We start from the raw sequence: 24,462 nt of genomic DNA, 5'->3' as shown, positions 1-24,462 counted from the left end.
TCCTTCCTTCCTTCCTTTCCTCCCTCCATTTCTTGCTTTCCTTTTCCTTCCTCCCTTCTTTCCTCCCTCATTCCCTTCTTTCACTCCTTCCTCTCTTACTCTCCCCTTTCACACCTTTCCTTGCTTCTTTGCACCCTTCTTCTGTTCCTGTCCCTTCCCTCTTTCCTTCCTTCCTTCCCACCCTCCGTCCATTCATTCACCCATTCCTCTCTTGATCGCCCCTCTTACGGCGCCGCTGACAGCTAGCTCCCCCCCCCCACTGGGCCATGGAAAACTGGTCTAGCTTAAAGCCGGTCCCTGGTGCAAAAAAGGTTGGGGACCTCTGATTTAAAAAAACCAAAATCCATTACTATTAAAACTAAAACAACCAGCAAAACAAAAAACACAACTATTAATAAAAACAGGTGAGGGTTGGGTTTTTTTCTCTGTTATTATTTAAGTGCTTTTACCATATGCTTTAAATCAAGAGTCACTTCTCTCTCTGTTTCTCTCTCTTTCCTGTCATTCTCTGCCTCAATCATTTTCTCAATTCTTTTTTTTCTCCCCATTTTTCTATCATTTCTGTCTCGCTCTCTTCCTTCCACTCTTCTCTCTCTCTTGCTTTCTTCCTCTCACTCTCTCTCACTCTCTTCCTTCCTCTCTCATCTCTTTCTCTTTCTTTCTTGCTCTCTCTCTCTTCCTTCCTCTTTTCTCTCTGTCTCTTTCTTGCTCTCTCTTGCTCTCTCCTCCCTCTTCCTCTCTCTTTCTCACTTTCTCATTTTTTTCTCTCTCTCTTGCTTTCTATCTCTGTCACTCTTTCTCTCTTGTTTTCTTTCTCTCTCTCTCACTCTTTCTCTTGTTCTCTCTCTTTCTCCCCCCTCTTTCTCTCTCTCTCACTTTCTCTCTCTTGTTTTCTCTCTCACACTCTTTCTCTCTTGTTTTCTTTCTCTCTCTCTTGCTTTCTCTCTTGTTTTCTTTCTCTCTCTCTCTTGTTCTCTCTTTCTCCCCTCTCTTTCTCTCTCTCTCTCTCTCACTTTCTATCTTGTTCTGTCTGTTGCTCTCACTCTCTCTTGTTCTCTCTCTGTTCTTCTCACAGCGGGGGCCGGCGAAGGTGATTTTCAATGTTGGCGCCGGCGCGCATGCTCCCCATCCCCCTGCCAGCCTGCCCAGAACATTAAAAATAAGAAAAACCTTCCGCTGTGAGAAGAACGCCTGCCCCGCCTCTCCTGCAGCCCCCTCTCTGACAGCCCAGGACGAAAGCGCTCTCGGCGAAGGGACTGCGAGAGGGGCAGGGTGGGCGTTCCCAAAGCGTTCGGAGCGGCTAGCGGCCGGATGAGGAGGACGAGAAGCTGCCACCACCGCTGCAGCCACCGCTGTGGGAGGAGCCATACCCCAAGGGGGAAGCGGAGGAGGAGAAAGAGAGGCAGATTGGGCGGGTGGGCGGTGGGCAGTGGCGAGAAGCCAGGGGTGTGAGGAGGCCAGAGGCACTGGGGGCTGCAGGGGGCGGCCGTGGCCACAGCTCCTTGTGCACCCTTGGTGTTTTGGGGTGTGTCTGTGATATAAAAAATATTGCAAATGAAAAGAGCAATTGTTGAAAACTTCTCCTGAGATTCAATTTTGTGTCTTTAAACGACAAGAAATGACATTTGCATTTTTCGACAAATCTAACATTTCACCTTTATTTCTCAGCACCATCTCCTCCCACAAACTTGCATCTTGAGTCTAACCCTGATACTGGAATTCTTACTGTTTCTTGGGAAAAAAGCACTACTCCAGGTACCTTATCCTTCTGTTTTCCTAACAGAAAGTGGCTCCTTTTTCTAGAGCATTTTGCACATTTTGAAATACTCAGTTGAGTTTTGAGCTTCAGGCATTTAAAATTAATGAAAAATAACATAGAATAAAAATTTGATATTTGATAGCCAGAAAAATCATACTCTGTTATAGAAACAATCCCCTTAATCTATGGTCTAATAAATATTACTTCAATGGTGACTAGAATAATAATAATAATAATAATAATAATAATAATAATAATAATAATAATAATAATAATTTAATAGATTAGATTTGTATGCCGCCCCTCCCCGAAGAATAAGGATAGTAAATATTGAATGGTCCTAAATCAATATTTGAAAGGTATAGTATATAGACAATTACAGTTACCGTATATACTCAAGTATGTCGACCTGATTATAAGCCGAGGTACCTACTTTTGCCACAAAAAAACTGGGAAAATTTATTGACTCATGGAAAATGCAGTGGCGTAGGTGTAGGCAAAAAAAATGCAATTACCTCAGTCCCCCGCTGCTCCCACTGGTTTGGGTTAGGGTACCTGGCCTCTCCTTGCCTCAAAGAGATACAATTTCCCTCTCTATTTACTATTACTGAACATCCAAAATATACTATTTGATTCTATGTATATATGCCATATGTTTACATACATATTACACACAGGCACACAAAAATATACATTATCTACTATGTAAACTGTATGTGTATATACACATTCAGAAAGAGAGAGAGAGCTCTTGTAAAAATATATACATTCAACCTCACTTATTGTGATAGGAAAAACAAACCCAGAGTCCACTTTCTGCCACACATTTAACCATAACTAGAACATTACACATGCCTTCAGATGTACCGGTTCTTCCCTAGCTCGCACATCACTGTTAGAGCTAGGAAATGTCAAGGATTGAGTAAAATGTGGTGATTCTCACTTAACAACGCTTTTGCTTAACAACCAAAATGTTGGGCTCAGTTGTGGTCATAGGTCTTCCTTCCTTCCTTCCTTCCTTCCTTCCTTCCTTCCTTCCTTCCTTCCTTCCTTCCTCCCTTCCTCCCTTCCTTCCTTCCTCCCCCCCCTCTCTCTTTCTTTCTTTCTTTCTTTCTTTCTGTTTCCTTCCTTCCTTTTCCTTCCTTCTTTTCTTTCCTTCTCTTCCTTCCTTCCTTCTTTTATTTCCTTCTCTCTTTCTCTCTTTCTTTCTCTCTCCCTCCCTTCCGCCTCTTCCCTCGGCGCTTATCATTCCATTGCCTCTCTTTCCTCCCCCCCTTTTTTAATTTTGCGGGGGAGCCAAGGTGACAGAGGGGGCAAGGGGAGGAGGGGGGAGTTCCTTGTCTCTTTCCCATCCCATTCACTTGGGGCTGGCGGATGTGAATCACACAGCAGCGCCCTCCCTCCTTCCCCGGTCTCTCCCTCCCTCACCCCCTCCACCTCTCTGCCGGTAGAAGTTAGTGGCAAAGGGGGGGCCATTAGCTCACTACTAAGCGGCAAAATGGAGGGGAGTCCTGCCTGTCCAGCGCACGTGTAAACCAGGTGTGAGAGAGTGAAAAAGGCATTGTCGAAAGTTGGGCTCCCGTTTTTTCCCCCCTCGTTGGCTTTCTTTTACCCGGCTCTCCACCTTCGCACAAGCCCAAGTCACCTTCGCAGCCGCAGCTGCCATTTGCCTCGGGTTGAGGCAGTCCACCTGAGGGAGAAAACTTTTGCTTGCTTGCTTTCCTTTCTTTCTTTCTTTCTTTCTTTCTTTCTTTCTTTCTTTCTTTCTTTCTTTCTTTCTTTTGTTCTTTTGTTCTTTCTTTCTTTCTTTTCTGTCTGTCTTTCTGTCTTTCTTTCTGTCTTTCTTATTCCTTCCTAGCATCTTTCTTCCCCCCCCCCCCCCTCAGGTAAATTACACAGCCAATACTATACTGGTTTTTATTTAAGGTTACAAAGCAAATGAAGAATCATTTTGAGTATTCTCTAAAATTTCTTCAGTGGGATCCATAGTTTATCCTGCAAAGGATTTTTAACCTGGCAGGAGCCTTGGTGCGGGGCAGGCAGAAAGTGACGTCCCGGCAAATGGGTGGCTGCGAGGACCACGCGCTCCCACCCGCCCCTTGCCCCGGCCTTTCAGAGGACCCCCCACCCCCCGCTCCAGTAATTTTCTTTTGGAAAAATTCCTTGGTCCCAGAGCAGGCGGGAGAGGTGCCTCCACGGACACAGTCGCCTTCCTTTGCGATTGCTGCCTATTTGGAGCCACCACCATCATCATGTCCGGTAATTTTCTTGCAGCAAGGAATCCTTCCAAAATAAAATTACCAGAGCTGGTGGTGGGACTTCATGGTCACACACACACCCCTGGCTTTGCTCCCACCCAGGCCCCCCATGGATGGGGTAGGGAAGACTAGCAAACAAAGAGCTGCACCATGCCAAAGCCTTTCCGTCTGAGCTGCAGGCAGAGCGAGGGCTTCATGAGGGGGAAATAGATTGCTTTAGTGCAGCTGGGCTCTCCTTTCTTTCCTTGCTGCTGCTGCTGTCTGTGTGCTCCTCGCTTTTTTCCTCTCTCCTCCTACCTGGCCTTGGAAGGTGGCCGCATGAGGCTGGAGGGGAGCCGGGCAGGAGAGAGGGAAGCTCACCGAGGCCAGGAAGGAGGAAACAGGGAAAAAGTGAGGAGTACAGATGCAGCAGCAGGGGAAATAAAAGGAGAGCCAAGACCAGTAATCCCAGAAGTGACTGCTGCCGGTCAGCTGAAGCTGCATGCAGCTTCATTTCCATGGGCAGAACGGTTCCATGCCCTGGTGGGTCCAGCCTACCCCTGCTGCCGGCGCTCGGACCATTGCAGTGCCCGAGCGCTGTCAGTGACTCGAGTATAAGTCAAGGTCAGATTTTTCAGCACATTTTTGGTGCTGAAAAACTCAATTTATACTCGAGTTTGTACGGTACTTGATTCGGAGTGTTAAAATTGAATATCTTAAAATAACCATTGATTCCTATATTTTAAAGATGACATTATGTGTGGCTATTTGTCATTTTGTATTAGGTATCACTGGATACAGAATTACAACAGCCCCTACAAATGGGCAAGAAGACTACAGTCTGGAGGAACAAGTGCAAGCAGAAGATACATCCTGCATTTTTGAAAATTTGAGTCCTGGTGTGGAATACAATGTCAGTATTTACACACTCAAAGATAATCAAGAGAGTTTACCCATCTCTGAAACCACCACACAAGGTAAATTAAAATATGAGCAATAGAACTGGTAAAATTAGTCCTATTAAGTTCTATATGGAATCTGTATTTCTTTTATTTTCTTCTGATTTGTGTGTGTGTGCATGTATCTACCCTGTTTTCCCCAAAATAAGACATCCCCTGAAAATAAGCCAAATCAGGCTTTTGAGTGCATGGCAATAAGGTCAAGCGCTTAATTCAGGGTTCAAAAAAATATAAGACAAGGTCTTATTTTTGGGAAAACCTTGTAAATGTGTTTAGTATGTTCATAAATAAACTCGTCATTAAAATTAACATCAAAATATAGATAAAAGTAGAAAACTCTGGACATTGAAAAGATTTAGCTTCTTTGGACTATTTTCATACTGTAAACCATATTAAATTGATTAAATCAATCAGATAAATCTAGATGCATGTTTTGCATAAGTTACATATGTTTTATTTTCTTTGCACAGATGCAAAAAAATCCTCACCAAAACCAGTAGCAAGCAGATCATTCCTCAGTTCAGAGTATCTTGACAGTATGATTCTGTCAGAAGAAATAGTTAACTGATTGTGTCTCTGTTATTCTCTGCCTGGATGTGATACATCTAGAAAAGTCATATTAAACACTTAACATAATTTTTCGGAGTATAAGATGCACCTTAGTTTTTGAGGATGAAAATAGGGAAAAGAATCTGTTTACCAGGTATTCATCTGGCTAGCGTCCTTAGTCTGGTCAGCTTCAGCACATTATTTTATCCCCTAGTTATTTTGTCTCAGAATAAAGAAACCTTTATTCTGAGACAGTAACAATGAAAGAGTTTCCAAGCCAGTAAGAGCTGGGAACATCATTAGCACCTGGAAAGAAACAGTCGGAGCAAGTAGAACAATGGAAAAAACCCTGCAAAGACTTAGGGCTTGGAAAACCTTCTTCTTCACAGAGAGTAACAATGAAAGAGCTTGCAAGCTGTAAGAGCTGGGAACATTGTGAGCACCTGGTTAGGGTTGGAGCAAGTAAACAATGGGAAAAAAAAACCCTACCAAGAAAGGGTTTGGAAAACATTCCTCACACAGAGTAACAATAAAAGAGCCTGTAAGCGGGTAAGAGCAGGGAACATCATTAGCACCCGTTAGAGCTGGAAAGAAACATTTGGAGCAAGTTAGACCAATGGTTAAACCCCCCCTGCAGACTTAGGGCTTGGAAAACATTCTTCACAGAGAGAAACAATGAAATAGCTTGGGAACATTAATAGCACCTGGTTAGGGCTGGAAAGAAACATCTGGAGCAAGTAAAGCAATTAAAAAACAACCCTACAAAGACAGGGTTTGGAAAACATTCTTCTTCTCAGATAGTAACAATGAAAGAGCTTCCAAGCCAGTAAAAGCTGGGAACATTGTTAGCATCTGGTTAGGTCTAGAAGAAACTTCTTTGGAGCAAGTTAGAGTAATGGAAAAAACCCTACAAAGGCTTAGGGCTTGGAAAACATTCTTCATAGAGAGAAACAATGAAATAGCTTGTAAGTCAGTAAAAGCTAGAAACATTGTTAGCACCTGGTTAGGGCTAGAAAGAAACTTCTTTGGAGCAAGTTAGAGTAATGGATAAAATCCTGCAAAGACTTAGGGCTTGGAAAACATTTTTCACAAAGAGAAACAATGAAAGAGCCTGTAACATAAGAGCTGGAAAGATCATTAGCAGCTAGTTAGGGCTGGGCGGGAAAGCTACATTCAGAGTATAAGAGGCACCCTAATTATCAGTCGCTTGTAGGAAGGAAAAGGGTGCGTCTTATACACTGAAAAATATGGTAATTAAGGGAAGAGGCAGAAGAGTATTGTAAAATAAAGGTTTTGCCTGAATTGTTCATGAATGGGCAACCAGTTTTGAACTGAGGGCTACATTCAATTTTGTATGAAGGAAAGGGGGCTATATTACATAAGTATGAGGACAGAGTAAAAATATCAAGTATAAAATAATAATCAGTACCTTACATAAATGAATAAAATATTTAGTCTTTGTCCTCTTAAAAGAAGCTGAAAGGTGGAGGTGAAATATTTTAAAAACATGAGTCTTGTATGTTTTTATTACTGTTGTTTAATATTACAGAAACAGTTCCAACCCATTTTGTAATCAGGTGGAATATTTGAAAAAAATGCAATATAAAAGAAAAAAATTCAAAGAACTGTATGTCCGTAAAAATTTGTAATTTACTGTAATATATCCTTTTCTTTTGTTTTGAGAAAGCTTTACATAGTTTTTAGATTGACTACAATAGAAATTCGATGGAAAAAGATTTTGCCCCTGATTTTCAGTGGCAAATGGCAAGAAGACTGTAGATGCAGTGAAACCCTAGAGTTCATCTAAGGTTTAACCATTGTTTGTCAATGAGTGAGAGAGCAGTGGATTGGACTAGATGATCTCCAAGATCCCTTCCAACTGTCATTACTGTTGATTGTTAGCATCAATAAGCTCAGATCTTCTGATCTTTGATGTTATATAGGAGAATGGAAGCTGGCATCATTCTTGCTGAAGACTGCCAGTCAATTCATTTGTGAGATTTAGCTAGAGATATTGCTATTTGACGAGTGTCTAATATTTGAAACATATATTGAGCCATTCTTGATAAATATTGCAAACTGAATGATTGAAATTTGCAAAGTGTAGCATGGGAACACCTATAATACCTGTTTAGCTATTATATCAAGAAGACTTCTGCTGAAGAAAATCTTTCCTGCTGTTAAATGACTGTCCTAGATCAAAATATTGCCAAATGTGATCAAAAGACCATAAAATACAAAAGGTGATCTACTACATTGTCAGCCTTCATTTAAAAATGCATTTTATTGATAATCTGGCTTCTTGAGAAATTTCTTACTCTTGAGAAATTCACATCTAGTTGCAGTGATTATTTCTCTGTTATCTTGTGGTGACCACAGGACTACTTTAGAGTTGAAAATATGATCTATATTGCTTGAATGTGAGGGCTATATAATTATGGGGTAATCAATACGATGAAGGGATTTTGTTTTGTTTTATTTTTAATCTCAAAATTACTCCAGGTATTAGACTTCACAGATGCTTGCTGTTAACATTGCTTGACATTTCTATGCAAGCACTGAATTTGTTTGAGTCTTGTAATACTCTGTTATTATTCAAAGGGATTAAATCAAAACCACTCCTTTAAACAAATAACTTTTACAAATATAATGTTTCCTTTGGCCCCTTTTTTAGATGATACAGTAAATACATATTTTAGAGAAAGATTTTAATTTAGCGAATTCTTTACAATATAATTGGTAGGTTTCAATTACAAAATAAAAAGTGTTTAGTATATGTAGATACAGCACATATAGATCACCATTGATATATTACATCATTTCCAAATTTTGCTTTAGTGATTTCTTAGTATCCAGATTCCTTTTCATTAGTGCCAAATAAAACAATTTGTTTTTTCCACAGCCATCAAATTTTCCATCTCCTTTATGCTTCCCATCCTTCTATTGTTCAGGTCATGAAAGGCTTTCAAATATAGTTGGTGAAAGGAACAAGAATTTGGCTTTCAGAGTTTCATGAGCAGCTACGTTGCACTGTTATTAATTCAGTGTGATATTATTGAATCATAAGAATAGAGCATACAAAATACCCTCCAATAACACTAATGGGGCAGAAGGAGATGTTTGTACTCAAAGGAGATATATGTGATAAAAGTTGATCACTGAATTTAGAGAAGAGGCATAAAATCTCTTCCCAGCCTCCTTTAGCCCATGCTCTCCAAGAATGTGGGGCCAAAATTCAACATTTAAATCATATGATAAAATTTAAATCATATGGTAAAAAGCACCCAAGGAAGAAGAAAGAACAACATCAGCAAAAAAGGCCTCTACCCTCACCTCTTTTTGGAAATTGCTCAAAAGGAAACACACACATGAGAGAGAGAGAGACAGAAGGAGAGGGAGAGGGAGAATGAGGAGAGAGAGGGAAGAGAGGAGAGAGAGAGATGGGAGAGAAAGAAAGAGAAAAAGTTGAGAGGGAGGAGTACAGAAAGAGGGAAGGGAGAGAGAGAGAGATGTTTTCCAGAGAAAAGAAAATACCGGGAGCAATAAAACCTGGGTAGGTGTGGCTGGGGAGCATAATTTGACTGGGTGGGAGTGAGTGATGTCAAGTTGGCCATGCCCATCCAGGTTTTGTTGCTCCTGGGGTTTTCTGTCGGAAATGGGTCCAAATGGCTCCAGATTTTTCCTACAATCCTGTGAGGCAGGCAGGGCTAAAATCACCCAGTAAAGATAGATAACATAGGTTCTCCTCATCATGGTCCAGATGCAACACTTTCACTCCTCCACCTTGAGAGCATTTCCAACAGTGTGCCTAAGTTGTTAATTTTTCTGGGAGATTTCTGAGAAGCCCATGATGGTCCTTTTTTAAAAAAACCTTTGCTTATTTTTTGCCAGCATTTTTGTAGGTTTGAGCTCTAAATCTTATTTTCTTTATAATACATAAAACAGTTATGAAAATTGGAAGAAGTACTAGTCATTGTAAATTGTGAGTTATTACTATAACAACATTACAATATCACCATAGGTACTTTACTTTTTCTTAATTTTTAGTTGAAATAAACTGATGGTCATTCCTTTTTTTCCCTCTTGTTCTTTGTCATGTTTTGCGTCTGTTTGTTATTACCTCCATATTTTGCTGTCTAACTCAATAGAGGTGCCCCAGCTTACTGACTTAAACTTTGTTGATGTAAGTGATACAAGCATCGGCCTAAAGTGGACCCCAATAAATATTTCTGCCATTATTGGCTATCGCATCAAAGTAATTGCTACAGGAGAAACTGTCCCCATTTTTGAAGATTATGTGGATTCATCAGTAGGATACTACATGGTTACAGGCTTGGAGCCAGGCATTGATTATGAAATCAGTGTAATCACACTCATTAATGGCGGAGAGAGTGCCCCTACTACGCTGATCCAACAAACGGGTGATTAGTGAAAAACTACTGAATTAAAGTGCTGCTTCATGTTGTCACTAGCTGTTTGGATGACAAATAGAAATAGCCCTTTATCGTTATTTTGCAGTGGGGATGACCAGTAGGAATTTTTTTATTTTAGATAGTAAATGAAAATTGTAATGCTGTGCATTACCACCCATTTACAATCATCTGCATTTGTCATATTTAACTTGCATATCTGCAATTGGAAGTCTCTCAATATTCTTTGCCACATCAGCTTGAGGTGTGCAAAATTTTAGCATACATTAGATATAGTGTTTAGATATTATAGTGGCCCAAATGTTGAAATAAAACCCCAAAATGATGTGGGGGAAAAAATTCCTCCAACTCATGCTAGTGACAACTATGGCAGCATGGGAAGATTCTCGGTAGTGCATGTACCAAACATGACCTGAGAATTCAGTATGCATGGCAGACTAGTGTTTATTTTACTTGAATGGCTATTTTGATGAAGTCATTGTACAGTAGAGTACTACTAGAGACTTCAGAAAAGTTGTTTAGCCTCCTCTCCTGCATGTTTGTCAATTGTTATAAAAGAAGGTATGTACTGTTTCCTTCATTGTACTGCTGCAAAGTAAACTAAGCCTCTCATTTCATACTCCCAAAAATTGTATTATATAGATGCAAACGATCTCAGTGCCTATCTGAAGAAAAGCAAAATAATAGTAATAATATAATACATAATTAGAATCTATAAAGACTGAACTGAGAGGTTAGAAATGTTTTACAACATTCTTTGGATTAAGTGCAATTAAAGAAAGATGGTTTTAAAAGTTATTTGCATGTGTTTGGCTCAATAGTGAATTTTTTTTGTGCATGAACTTGCATTTTTTTGAATCACTATTGAATCTATCTCTGCTTCTTTTGAAAATATGTAAATCATTATTCTTTAAATTCAGCTGTTCCCCCACCAACGGATCTCCATTTCACCAATGTGGGACCTGACACTATAAGAGTAACCTGGACTCCACCAGCATCTGTTGAATTGAGCAGCTTCTTGGTTCGCTTCTCACCCATGAAGAACAAGGAGGATGTTGCAGAACTTTCCATTTCACCTTCGGACAGTTCTGTGGTTTTAACAAGTAAGAAGCTTCTTCAAATTGAAATCACTTGATTTTGTAATGCTGATTTTTTTGGGAGATATATAACAGGTTAGGTGCCTGAGCTTTAGTTACATGCATTTTCTTCCACTTTTTATAATCAGCTGTAACATTTTATAAAAATAGTTGAAGTTCCTGGGAGAATTTTCAGCACTATGAATTAGAGGAAATAAAATATTGAATTATAAGGTAACATAACTATTGTATATCTCTGTACATATATTACTGTATTTTTGGAGTATAAGATGCCAGAAGGTTTTCTTAAATGTAATCACACTAACTTCTTCCAATTATTTAAATATATCTACTCCGAACATGACTAAGACAGGGTTTATCTTAATACTACAACGGGACAATGTTACATTTCAGATTAAATTTTTACAGATCTTTAAATTTGATGTGGCTTTCTGGAAGTATTCTATGTTATTTAAAATAAGATACAATAGCCTCTCCAGATCAAGCATTTATTTTTAAAAGCTTCTTCATTTTGTTAAGTTGTCTAGAACAGTGTTTTTCAACCAGTGTGCAGAGACATGGTCAAGCTCAGGTTCTGGTCTCACAACTAAAGCTGAGGGCGTGAAGAGCAAAAAGTTGCGAGACCAGAAGCTGAGCTTCCTTCTTCGCGCCTTCCAAGTTTTCTGGCAGCTGCAGCACCTCGCCCGGCTGGAGCTTCCCTGGTGGCAACGGCAGGTGAGCTTTGGGGCCTGGCAGGAGGGCGCCAGTAGTGGGAGCGGGAGGGCACCGGCAGCAACGGCACCGGGCAGTAGACACGGGGCGGTGGCTGCGAGCTGTCGGCAACAGCGTACACCACACCGGCAAAAGCGGCATCGCATCAGGGCGGTCGGCTGTGAGCGGGAGCTCCAGGGCGAAGGCAGCAATGGTGGCAGCTGGACGTATAGCTGGATGCCATACATGCTGGTGGTGCAGTGCTGGCACTGGCCCGCTGGCTGGGTCGGGATAGAGGTGCCAGCCCCGCGCCCATGCCCAGCGCAGCGCCAGCATGTACGGCGTCTAGCAACATGTCCAGTCGCTACCGTCGGTGCCTCCACCCTGGAGCTTCCTCTCGCAGCTGACCACCCTGCCGCCGCCCCGCCGTGGCTACCGCCCGATGCCACTGTTGCCAGCGTGGTGTGCGAGAGATAAAGAGAGAGAGAGAGAGAAAGAAAGAAAGAGAGAAAGAGAGAGAGAGAGAAAGCAAGCAAGAGAGAAATAGAGAGAGAAAGAGAGAAAGCAAGCAAGAGGGAGAGAGAAAGAAAGCAAGAGAAAAGGAGAGGGGGAGAGAGAGAGAGAAATGAGAGAAAAAGGGGAGAAAAAAAGAGAAACAAGAAAATGATTGAAGCAGAGAATGAGAGAAAAGAGAGGGAAACAAAAGAGAGAGAAGTGACTCTTGATTTAAAGCATGTGATAAAAAGCACCTAAAGAATAAGAGAGAGAAAAAACTCAGCCCTCGCCTGTTTTTGGAAATGGTTCAAGAGTATGTATACACCCACCCACCCACACATTGGGGGGGGGGGGAGAGACAGGGATGGAAAAAGAGAGGAGAGTGTCTTAGAGTGTCATTTTGGTTGGTGGTGTGCCCCAGGATTTTGTAAATGTAAAAAATGTCCCACCTCAAAAAAGGTTGAAAATCACTGGTCTAGAACAATAATAAAGCAGTCTTTAAAAAATACAGTGGTACCTCGAGATACGAGTTTAATTCGTTCCGGACCTGGGCTCTTAAGTCGAGCAGCTCTTATCTCAAACGACTTTTCCCCATAGGAATTAATGTAAATAATTTTAATTGGTTCCAGCCCTCAAAAAACTCACAAAGTTAGTCTAAATTATGCAGAAAGACATGTTTTTAATGAAGAAATGTACATGTACATATAAATGAATAATGAAGTTTCTTTCACTTAACTTGTAAACTTTCTTAAACTTTTAAATTTACATATGTTCAACTTCTCTGCCACCCAATCCTGTAGGACAGAGGTCCCCAACCCTTTTTGCACCAGGGACCGGCTTTAAGCGATCAAGAGAGGAATGGGTGAATGAATGGACGGAGGGTGGGAAGGAAGGAAGGAAAGAGGGAAGGGACAGGAACAGAGGAAGGAAGCAAGGAAACTTATGAAAGGGGAGAGTAAGAGAGGAATGAGTGAAGGGAGGGAGGGAGGGAAGAAGGTGGGAAGGAGAAAGAAAAGAAGAAATAGAGGAAGGGAAGGTAAAAGAGAGAAAGAAAAAGAGCAAGAAAGAAAGAAAGAAAGAAAGGGGGAAGGGACAGGAACAGAGGAAGGAAGCAAGGAAACTTATGAAAGGGGAGAGTAAGAGAGGAATGAGTGAAGGGAGGGAGGGAGGGAAGAAGGTGGGAAGGAGAAAGAAAAGAAGAAATAGAGGAAGGGAAGGTAAAAGAGAGAAAGAAAAAGAGCAAGAAAGAAAGCTGCAAGCACCCCCCCCGAGCCCCCCAGGCTGGCTGCAACCTTTTAAAACACGCGCGCCGCTTCGCAGCTGTCTCCTGAAGCCGAACGCGGAAGTTAGCGTTTGGCTTCAGGAGACAGCTCCTTGGCGCTTGTATCTCGAATTTGGGCTTGTAAGTAGAACAAAAATATCTCTCCCCTCCCAGCTCTTATCTCGAGTTGCTCTTAAGTAGAGCAGCTCTTATGTCGGGGTTCCACTGTAAACCTAATAATTTGAACATTCTGTAGATATTTATAGTTATTGACTTACTTCCTTGCAGTTTCAGCAGTCCAACATTGCTAGCAGTCCATTTGCCTCTTTGTTGCATGTGCTGAATCAGCTGTGTGTCAGGAGGCTGCTGATCATTTGTTTTTGGTAATCAGGCTCTGTGCTGTTTGCTGCAAGGAGGTAAATTGCTGAGAGGCAGAGACCAAAGGGTGGGGGTAGCTGGGTGGGGATACATTTGATGTATAACACGCACCCAGATTTTCACCCTCTTTTGGGGGATAAAAAGGTATGTCTTATTCTCTGAAAATATGGTGATTCCTATAGGGTTTATCTAGCCTTCAAATATATATTTTTTTCAAAGTAGAGAAATTGGTTAATCAGGTATCATCTTTCTTCATAATTACCCATATAATTCAGAAAAATATGGAAACCAGCAGTTAACTATTTTTTGCTTTCCTTTTTTACTTGATATGATGGAATAAGAGTAATTGAAATTCAGTTTGTTGAGATACTGGCTTGCCTTTGATAATTACCTTATAGCATTTTTCATTAATAACAGAATTGCTCAGAGGTTGTTTTGTCTTTTTAAATCTTTTGATCCTGCAATAAAATTATTTTCAGTTCTCAGGGAATCCTTTCATAGAAATGGCAAAGAATACAAAGTCTTTACAATACAATACAATTCACATTTCACCTGCACATGTATGTATTTTGTGCAGTACTAAATGAATTATAAATTATGTTCAAATTCAACTGAGTTTAAGGAAATTCTTAATGCAATTCTTCTCTTAAGGCAGTGTTTCCCAACCTTTTTTGAGCCACGGCACATTATTCATGTTTTCAAAATTCTGGGGAACACTGAAGGGGGGGGGCCGGGGGGGCTAAAGAAAAGTTTGGACAAAAAAATATCTCTTCCTCCATTTCACTCTATTTCTCCCTCCCTCTTTCTCTCTCTTCCTTCCTTCCCTTCTTTCTCTCCATCCCTCTTTCTTTCTTCCTCTCTTTTTTGCTCTCTTTCTCTCTCCCTCCTTCCCTCCCTCTATGTCTTTCCCTCTCCCTCCTTCCCCCCTTTCTTTCTCTCTCTCTCTCTTGCTTTCTTTCCCTCTCTCTTGCTTTCTTTCTCTCATTCTCTCTCCCCTCCTTTTTCTCTCTCTCTCTTTCTCTCTCGTTCACCACGCCAGCAACAGAGAGAAAAAGAAAGAGCGAGAGAGAGCTGGAGAGAGAGTGGAGTGCGCAGCAGCCATCAGCCTCCTCGCCCTCCCAGACGTCCGCAGCGCCCGGCCTCGCGCCGCCTCCCGTTAGCCCGGCCAAAAGCCACACAGTCCCGGACTCCCGGATCGCTCGCTTCTCCGGCCAGCGTGGCGCTTTCCTGGGCAGATGGCTTTGCTGACCGGAGAAGCGAGCGATCCGGGAGTCCGGGACTGTGTGGCTTTGCGCCATGAAGAGAAAATGGCAGCAGGGAAAAGTCGGCCGTTTTCTCTTCATGGCGCAAAGCCACACAGTCCTGGACTCCCGGATCGCTCGCTTCTCCGGCCAGCGTGGCGCTTTCCTGGGCAGATGGCTTTGCTGACCGGAGAAGTGAGCGATCCGGGAGTCCGGGACTGTGTGGCTTTGCGCCATGAAGAGAAAACGGCAGCAGGGAAAAGTCGGCCGTTTTCTCTTCATGGCACAAAGCCACACAGTGCCGGACTCCCGGATTGCTCGCCCAAGGCAGGAGGCGGCGGCGGAGGAGAGTGGGCGGATCGGGCGGGCAATGGGGCAGGGCGGAGAAGCCAGGGGCGCGTTTGGCCGGAGGCACCGTGGGGAGGCAGGGGCAGGGAGATGCGGCAGTAGGTGCCTCTGGCCAAACGCGCCCCTGGCTTCTCCGCCCTGCCCCATTGCCCGCCCGATCCGCCCACTCTCCTCCGCCTCCTCTCGCCGTGGCACACCTGACGGTGTCTCGCGGCACACTAGTGTGCCGTGGCACACCGGTTGGGAAACGCTGTCTTAAGGCAATGGCTGGGTATCATAATCCCAAGGACCAGAGGAAGAAATTTGTGGTTGGGAATGAAAATTATCTTGGCTAATACGCTGATATCATTGTTATTGTAATGTTTCAGATCTCCTTCCTGGCACAGCATACTTGATCAAGGTCTACAGTGTATATGAGCAACATGAGAGTAAACCTCTGAGTGGAGAGCAGAAAACAGGCATGTGAATCAACAAGTATAAAATAAGTGTTTCCTTAAGTTTTGCATGGAAATAAAACCATTCATTATCTATATCTCCCTTTTATGATTGTGTCATCATTTTAGCTAGAATAAGCACTCTCTCTCTCTCTTTCTCTCTGATATGGTTTCCATTCATTCATTCATTCATTTATTGGATTTCTATACCACCCCTCTCTGAGGATATTGTATTGTAAACATTGTAAATGTTGTAAACATTGTAAAATATGGGACTTAGACCATGATCAGCCAGATTTCAACTGGAAAGTAAGCAGGGGCCTTCAGACAATACCAGAATTAGATTTACAGAAAGAAGTCCTTTTCCAAAATGAACATGGTTTCAATATTTTAGCAATCTAGCATGGATTAAAATAATTCACATTTACAATGGTTGTAGGTTTATTTAGTTTTCTTTTTGCAAAAAGACATTAACCAGTTATTGAAGTTTGGGTTTCTATTGTATTTTCTTGTGAAATAGGCCTTGATTCCCCCACTGGACTGGATTTCTCAGAAATAACCGCCCATTCTTTCACTGTCCATTGGATTGCTCCTCGTGCCCCTATCTCTGGCTATAAAATACGCCATCACCTTGAGCAAGGTGGAAGTAGACCCAAAGAAGTCCGTGTTGCACCATCTCGCAACTCCATCACTCTCACGGATCTGATTCCAGGGTCAGAGTATGTGGTTAGTGTATCTGCCTTCTATGGCAAAGAAGAGAGTTTGCCCTTAATTGGACAGCAAAGTACAGGTAAGAGTTGAATAAGAAAAATAATTGCAAATTATTAGTATCTTCGCCTGTTGAATCAGATTTCACTGTTGGGGGAAAAATCTCCTAATTAGCAAATTATGAATTAGCAAATTGAGTCAGAAATCTCACTTGGGTTAAAGTAGTATAAAAACACAAGAGTCTCAATGTTTAAAAATTACTTTTAATTAATTTATATAAGGACAAACACTTCTACAAATTTATTCTGTATTTAATAATAATAATAATAATAATAATAATAATAATAATAATAATAATAATAATAATAATATATTAGATTTGTATGCCGCCCCTCTCCGAAGACTATATGCAGAGATCAAGCCCTGTATCTGTGCTTTCTCTCTTTTCATCATAAAGATGAATAATGTGGCAGTATCTGCAGCCAATGAGCCAGAGAATCATGGAACATATTCGACTGACATTAGACACAACAATAAGAAGAAGGTGCTTTAGGTGGTTATGAAGAGTCAATTGGACCTCATATGAACATGGGACCACTCTGCTGTTAATGTTGCAGTGGTTTTCCCCCCAGACTCTTTAATCAATAGTAGAGAGAGATAAGAGATGCAAGTGAGATGAGATGAGTGAGATGAGAGAAGTTGGGAGGCGCTGCCAGCTCCCAATCAGACTCTATGGGCATGCGTGCAACCTCGTATTGCATTTGAACATGGGTCGGCAAACTGCAGCTTGTGAGCCACATGTGGCTCTTTGGCCCCTTGAGTGTGGGTCTTCCACAAAATACCACATGGTATTTCCTCCCAGTTGAGATAAAGAGGCAGGCTGATTCTGTTAGCTGGATGATCACACAGTACCTGTGAGGCTTGGCACTCACAGAAGCAACTGGCTTAAAAGAGCTGCTTCGACTGACGGCAGGAGAGTGCACGTGTCGTTAGGATTTGTCTTGAAAGCTCCCTCATCTTTGGGGTAAACTTCAGTGGGGGAGGGAGGAACCATCTGCAGAGTTCGCTACTTTTTTTTTTTTTTGGCCCAGGGAGTGGGGGAAGAAAGAAAGGGAGGAGTTGGCTGATTAGGAGTTTGGTATTTGGGGATTTTGTTTTGTTTTGCCTTCTCCGGTCCTTTCCCACTTGGTCTCTGTGGAGAGCTTTCACCTTTTTATTCACCATTCTACTGTTGCATCTCCCACTTCTCATGGGACTTGAGGCAACAGTAGAGGAAGCCCGCCAGCAAGGAAGAGGTGGAAATAGGTGCCTGGGGCTGAGCCGTACTGCTCCCAGTTGGGCTTCCTCTACTGTTGCCTCAAGTCCCATGAGAAGTGGGAGATGCAGAAGGAAATCCTGTTCATGCTGGGCTTGCCTCACTGGCCCCAGCCCTCTCATAGGCTTCAGCTGCAGCAGCCATGAGAGCCTGATGTTTCTCTCCCTAAGCAATGCTGTTGGTGGCAGCAGCAGCAGCAGTCAGCCTTCCCATTGGGCAGGCTGCACTCCGTGCCCTTCTTCATGCTGGATCTCTACAACACACTGTCTGGCGAGGAGGAGGAAGCAACTTTAACAGAGAGGGTGGGGAGATACAGAAGGGGGGAGAGATAGAGAGAGGGAGAGAGATACAGAGAGGGGGAGAGACAGAAGGGGAAAGAGAGATAGAGAGAGAGAGGAGGAGAGAGAGACATAGAGAGAAAAGAGGGAAGGAGGGAGGGAAAAGGATTTTATGGTTCCCAGTTCTCTATTCTAATGATTGGCTGGGTAGGCATGGCAAGGGGGTCATGTGACTGGGTGGGAGTGAGTGATGTCAAGTTGGTCACACCCACCTAGGTTTTGTGGCTCGCAGAGTTGTTTTTGTATGGGAAACAGGGTCTAAATGGCTTTTTAAGTGTTGAAATTTGCCAACCTCTGCAGTTGGAAAAAGGCTGAGGCTTGTGTTTTGATGCTGAAGCATACTTTGTCAGACACTTGGGTGCTGCATGTACTCTGTATGACACCTGGATCATTTCATAAATAATTTTAAAGCATGCATTCTCTAATAATCTCTGCAGTAAGACTTTAGTGGTCAGTATGTGGTACAGCTTTGTGTAGAACAAAGCAACTGAATTATTTTGGAGGGTGGAAGTAAATTGGGCCCAAAGGCAATGATGTATCTTAAAGTTGGCAGAATTGAAAGTTCAGCCCATGTGGGCTTCCCCAACTAGTTATGCAAAGCTTACCCATACTTAATTCCACCTTAATTGCTTTACAAAGAGTAGGAATCCTGTATTACCCCTTTGTTACTGAATTTTGACAACATGATTTGGGAACTTTAAAGTCTGCAAAAATGGATAAAAATATTAAACATTGCTTTTAAAAATTATCCCTAGTTTCTGATGTTCCAAGAGATCTACACGTGAGTGCTACTGGCCCCACTAGTCTAGTCATTTCCTGGGATGCACCTGCTGTTACAGTCCGATACTACAGGATCACATATGGAGAAACAGGTGAGCAGTGTCGGATGCTGATATTTTAAAGAAAAGATTAGCCTCCAACTGAAGAAAAATAACAGGATGATAACAGCAATACATAAAAATTGATGATACCTGGCAATGGAATAGGAATTAGAAAGGTGATAAAGGATATTTTTCCCGTAAGAATGTCATTTCCGCTTTTAGAAACATATCTTTAAAAATATATATTATTTTTATTGATTTTTTACAATATAAATACACACACAACATAAAACAAGTGTTTTATGAATTGTGCCTATCACCAGACAAATATTCATACCCCACCACCAAATCGGGGGTGTTTCTTGTATAAACCATTTTAACCCAAGAGCAAAGTATCTATTTACATGTTATAAAGTGATTCCAATTTGTTTCTTGTAGCTTGATCTCGGATTCTACTTGCCATATATCGTCTTACCTTGTTCCATCATCCCATCAGTTGTCGCAAGTCAGTTTCATTAACCAAATTCATCCTTTTATCCATAATCTTAAATTGAATGTGGTCCACCATGTACCGGTACCAATTTTGCATTGTCCATTTTGTTGCATCCTTCCAACCCAAGACTATTACCGCCTGAGTGCTTTCTATTGCTGCTTGTTTTATTTCTCTAAATTCTCCCATTGCATTACTTTTGACTAATACTGCCATTTCCTTATCCATCGTATATTTAACATCCTATTAATATCCTCTTGCACTTTTTGCCAAAAATTCTGCATTACCGGGCATTCCCAAAACATATGCATAAACACTCCTTTATCTTGGCACCCATGCCAACAAATGCCCTTAACATTCTGCTCAAAGTATGCGAGTTGAACGGGCGTGCAATAGCACTTATGTAATATTTTCCTTCTCATTTCCCTAACCCTTGTATTCTTAGTTTTCCTTATATTCTCCACTATATTTTTCATCTCTTGTGCCTCCACTCGTATCTCACTTTGCCACCATTTAGTCAATCCTTGGATCACATCCCCATCTGACTTCACTAACATCTTATATATATTACTTGCTTGCGCCTTGGTACCCTCACTTTTTTCTCTTATTATTTTCTCTAACTCTATCTCCTCCCTAAATAGTGCTTCTTTATTCTCCCTTTCATTCAGATATTTACATATTGCATTTGTTTGTAGCCATCTTCCCTTACCCAACCACCATTCTATACGATTTCTACTTGGCCTCCCATCCTTCTCATATAACTGTTCTATCTTAATTATCGCTCTTCCCTTCAACTCTCCTATAACCCTATTTAGATTTGTTTCATTATCTCTATTTATTACATATAGCGATGATAGTTTTGGTTTATATAATCCTATTTTCCCCTGCCATTTTTTCTAAATTTCCATACTCCCTTTCATGGGACCTATTAATTTATCTAAGTCGCTCCTATTCCATCTTATAAAAATTAATTCTCTATTGTTCATCCCATTTATCTCTTTTTCCAATTTTATCCATTTATTTTCAAATAATTGCAGCTCCATTAATCTTTCAATTTGAAATGCTTTTCTATACAACTCCAAACAAGGAATTCCCCATCCACTCTCTTTTTTGTTCGCTATTAACCACTTTTTCCTTATTCTCGGCCTCTTATCTTCTTCGACCCAATAATTAAGTTTTTTATCCCACTCCCTAAACTTGGATGCCAATATCTTCATAAATATTTTATAATCTTGATTTGCCAAACTAATAGGACGGTAGGACCCAGGCTCTCTTAAATCTCGATAAATCTTTGGGATGGTAACAATCTCTGAAGTCTTCCATGTCTGCGGGATATCTTGAGTTAACAATATATTATTAAACAGTTTCCCCAAATGCGGCAACAGTTCATTCATATAAGTTTTATAAAATTCTTCTGTAAACCTATCCGGGCCCGGTGCTTTGGCTTGTTTTAACCCTTTAGTTACTCTAGCAATTTCATCTTGTGTAATTATTTTGTTTATCTTCTTCACTTACTATTTTCCCAATGTTAAGGACTCCTATATTTACTTGCTTCTCTTTATACAAATCTTCATAATATTTTCTCATTATCTTCTCTAGCTGCTCTTTACCATATCTAACCTTTCTACCAGGGTCTCTCAGTGCTAATATACCTGATTTTTCTTTCATCTTCTTCAAATATCTTGCCATTTGTTGCATTGATTTTGTCCCCCAGCTCAATATTTTTTGTTGCATCGTCATTCTCATCTTATTCCATTGGATCTCATCATACATCTTCAATTGTTTCCTTTTCAATTTCAATAGAATATTCCAATCCCTTCTCTTAGTTAATCTCAGCTGCTCTTGTATCAAATCTATTTCCCTTATCTTCCTCTCCCTTTCTCTACCTCACCTCTTGCTGATATCTACTTCCATACATATACATTGTCCCCTCATATACGCCTTACATGCCTTACATGCATCCCAAACAATTGATTGTTGAATTTTGCCCACATCATTAATTCTAAAATATTCACATAGCTCTGCCTGCAATTTATCTTTATCTTGTTCACTAGAAGTTACAACTGCGTTATATCTCCAAATTCTTTGATTACATTCCTGACCTATTTCCAATTCTGCCAGTAGTGGGGCATGATCTGACAACCAAATAATTTTTATATCTACTTTTTAAACTTGTATATTGCCCACCCTATTCATTAATATATATTCAATGCAACTAAATGTATGATATCTTGCTGAGTAGTAAGTGCCTCTATTTGGTATATCTGCATGGAGATCCACCATATTAAGTCTATTTAAATTTAACATTCTGCTATTTCCAATCCCATTTGTTAATTGCATATTGAAATCTCCTGCCAAAAGCGTTGCGCCCTCCATAAAGTTATCCAACTTCCTCTTTGTATTTATTATAAATTGATTTGTTTTCGCATTCGGGGCATAAATTGCCACGAGTGTCAATTTATTTTGATTAATTTTCTCTTTAACAAACAACCTCCCTTCTCTGTCTTTTTGAACTCTAACCTCCTCAAATAGAACCCTCTGATGAATAAGAATCGCCATACCTCTACTATTTTGCGTTCCTCGAGATTCATATACCCACTTCCAATTTCTATCATTAACCAATTTATCCCTTCCTCCCCGACTTTTATGTGTTTCTGTCAAAATCCTAATATCCACCTTGTTTTGCTTAGCCATCCTCAATATCCTGTAACATTTCAAATCTTATCCCAAACCACTCACATTTAAAACCATTATAGTATACTTACTCATAATATACAAAAATAACCCTTTCCCCCTCTTGTTTTGCTCTTGGTTTACTTATTTTCCCCTTCCTCACCCCAATCACCCCCCCAAAGTGCCTCCCCCGTGCTCTCCCCACCAGGAAGGGAGAGGACAAGAAAAACTTTTGTCCAATCATGAGGTACTTCTACTGATTACGTTCCTACGCTGCTGAGCTCCACTTGCAACCACTTTTTAATATAATTAGAGAAAAAAAAATCCCCTCCTACCCTCCTTTATCCATTTGAATAATACCTTCTTTTACTTTTTTTTACTTCTTTTACTTTTTTCCCTTCTCCCCCCAACAAGAATAAAAATTAACACTAATTTCCAGAAACATCTCCAAGGGAGGAGAGCAGAGTCAGTTTCAACTCTTCACTTCTTCACTTTTCTCTCACGCTGGGTTCTTGTTCTTCTCTGCTTCCTTCTAATGGCCTCCACCTGCCCCGTCAACTCCTTCAGCTGCTCCTCCTTTTGCCTTTCCTCCTCGTCTGGGGTACTGCGACCGCTGAAATAATCTTCTTTTCGTTCTGCTCCTTGTGGCTCTCCAACTGCTCCACTCTCCCCTCCTTCTGTTCCTTGTGCTCTGCTTTCTCCAAACTCAGTACCCAGTTGGTTCAATAGTGCCTTTCCCTCCTCCAATGATCGTGCTCTAAACATCTTATTTTTCTGGAACACCAAAATGGCAGCTGGAAAACCCCAGGTAAACTTTTTTCCACTTTGATATAGACAGCTTGAAATTGGACATACAGCAGCTCTTGCTCTAAAAGTTTCCCAGGAGAGATCTCTAAGAACTTTTATCTCGTTTCCATCTTGATTAAGGACGGCACAACTTTTCAAATACTTATTGATAATATCATCTTTCTTCTCACGAGCCAAGGCCATAACAATGTCTCTTTGCCTCTCCCAGTTTCTACATGGAACGCCCCAATGAATGCGCACTATGTCATCAAAAACAACTTGGGTGCCCTGTACTTTCATCCAACCAAGAATTGCTTCAGCTAATTTCAAGCCTGGAGCAAAATCTGGTCTAAAACTACGCAGACGTACATTTCTTCTCCTTTGACGATCTTCCAAATTGGCAAGCCTATAATTAAATTGCTTACAAATCTCAGCCTGACTTAATTTGTTGCTCTAAATTCTGAATTTTTTTCAGCTGACTCATCTGCTCCTTTTTTAACTGTTTTAATATCTAAGGAAAGATTTTCCAACACAGTTTCCACTCGCAGAAATCTTTGTTCAAAACCACCAACAATCTGAAGCAATTTATCCAGTTTCGTTTCAATTTTCCCGAGGCTAGGGTCAGCCCCTTCAGCCATTTTATTAAGATTTATTGTACTCACTTCATGATAGCGAAAGAAGATCTGTCTTCCCTTAAAACCACAAATCTTAGATTCTCTTTAAACTTCTGTAATTGCTCTACGGCTCTGCTTATCTTCAAGAAAAAATTATGATGTTTTGAGGGAGATTTTCCACTTTGTTCAATTAATCATATTGGAGCTCGCATAGGTGCATCTAGAAAAGTCTGTGACACATGCATAATCCCGCTTTTTTAAAAAAATTATCAGTAACACATAGCAGATCTGAATCCAATAAAATTTGAAATTATGACTCAGACACACTTAGTATAATTGTAATGTTCAGATTGATATTGTTTCATCATAATTCAGTACATATACAGAAGCATTTAATGGATGACTTCACACATTATATTTTAAACTCTAGATGTCAGGTGCAAGCAACCAGGAATCCATCATGAACAGGCCCAAATAAATATTTAATTGTTGACCACCTAAATTACTAGAATCTCACTAGTGTGTCTGCCCTCTCTTGGGAAATGGCAGTTGGAGACCAAAAGGTTTAACTTCAGACGGCTCTTCTCTTGAACCAATTCCAAGCTGGAATGTCTTTTTACTTTCCATAGAAGGGCTTCCTTTCCTTCAGCAAGAAATGGCTCTTTAGTGTTAGAAAATAGCAACAATTATTTAGGACAGTGGTTCCCAACCTGGGGGTCGGGATCCCTTTGGGGGTTGAATGACCATTTCACAGGGGTCGCCTGAGACCCTGGGAAAAGACAAATTTCTCCCGGTATTAGGAACTAAAGCTTCTATTCTGACATCTTGGAACATATTCT

At 41.0% G+C, this 24,462-nt stretch overlaps 1 protein-coding gene across 5 annotated transcripts in view; it reads left to right on the top strand.

Annotated features, from left to right (window-relative positions):
- FN1 (fibronectin 1) overlaps positions 1 to 24,462 on the top strand; it is a 175,640-nt gene that overhangs the window by 97,413 nt on the left and 53,765 nt on the right. For 4 of the 5 annotated variants that reach the window (XM_070732223.1, XM_070732226.1, XM_070732225.1 and 1 more), the window contains exons 24-29: positions 1,669 to 1,755; positions 4,782 to 4,973; positions 10,855 to 11,037; positions 15,813 to 15,902; positions 16,399 to 16,668; positions 18,995 to 19,111. In XM_070732223.1, coding sequence (XP_070588324.1) covers positions 1,669 to 1,755; positions 4,782 to 4,973; positions 10,855 to 11,037; positions 15,813 to 15,902; positions 16,399 to 16,668; positions 18,995 to 19,111 — 939 coding nt within the window. Of the gene's footprint in view, positions 1 to 1,668; positions 1,756 to 4,781; positions 4,974 to 9,652; positions 9,939 to 10,854; positions 11,038 to 15,812; positions 15,903 to 16,398; positions 16,669 to 18,994; positions 19,112 to 24,462 lie in introns of those variants that run through there. The other variant, XM_070732227.1, reaches the window with a different exon arrangement.

Source organism: Erythrolamprus reginae, chromosome 1 (genome assembly GCF_031021105.1).
Source record: "Erythrolamprus reginae isolate rEryReg1 chromosome 1, rEryReg1.hap1, whole genome shotgun sequence".
NCBI classification, from domain to species: Eukaryota; Metazoa; Chordata; class Lepidosauria; order Squamata; family Dipsadidae; genus Erythrolamprus; species Erythrolamprus reginae.
This window is presented reverse-complemented; position numbering and strand designations above follow the sequence as displayed.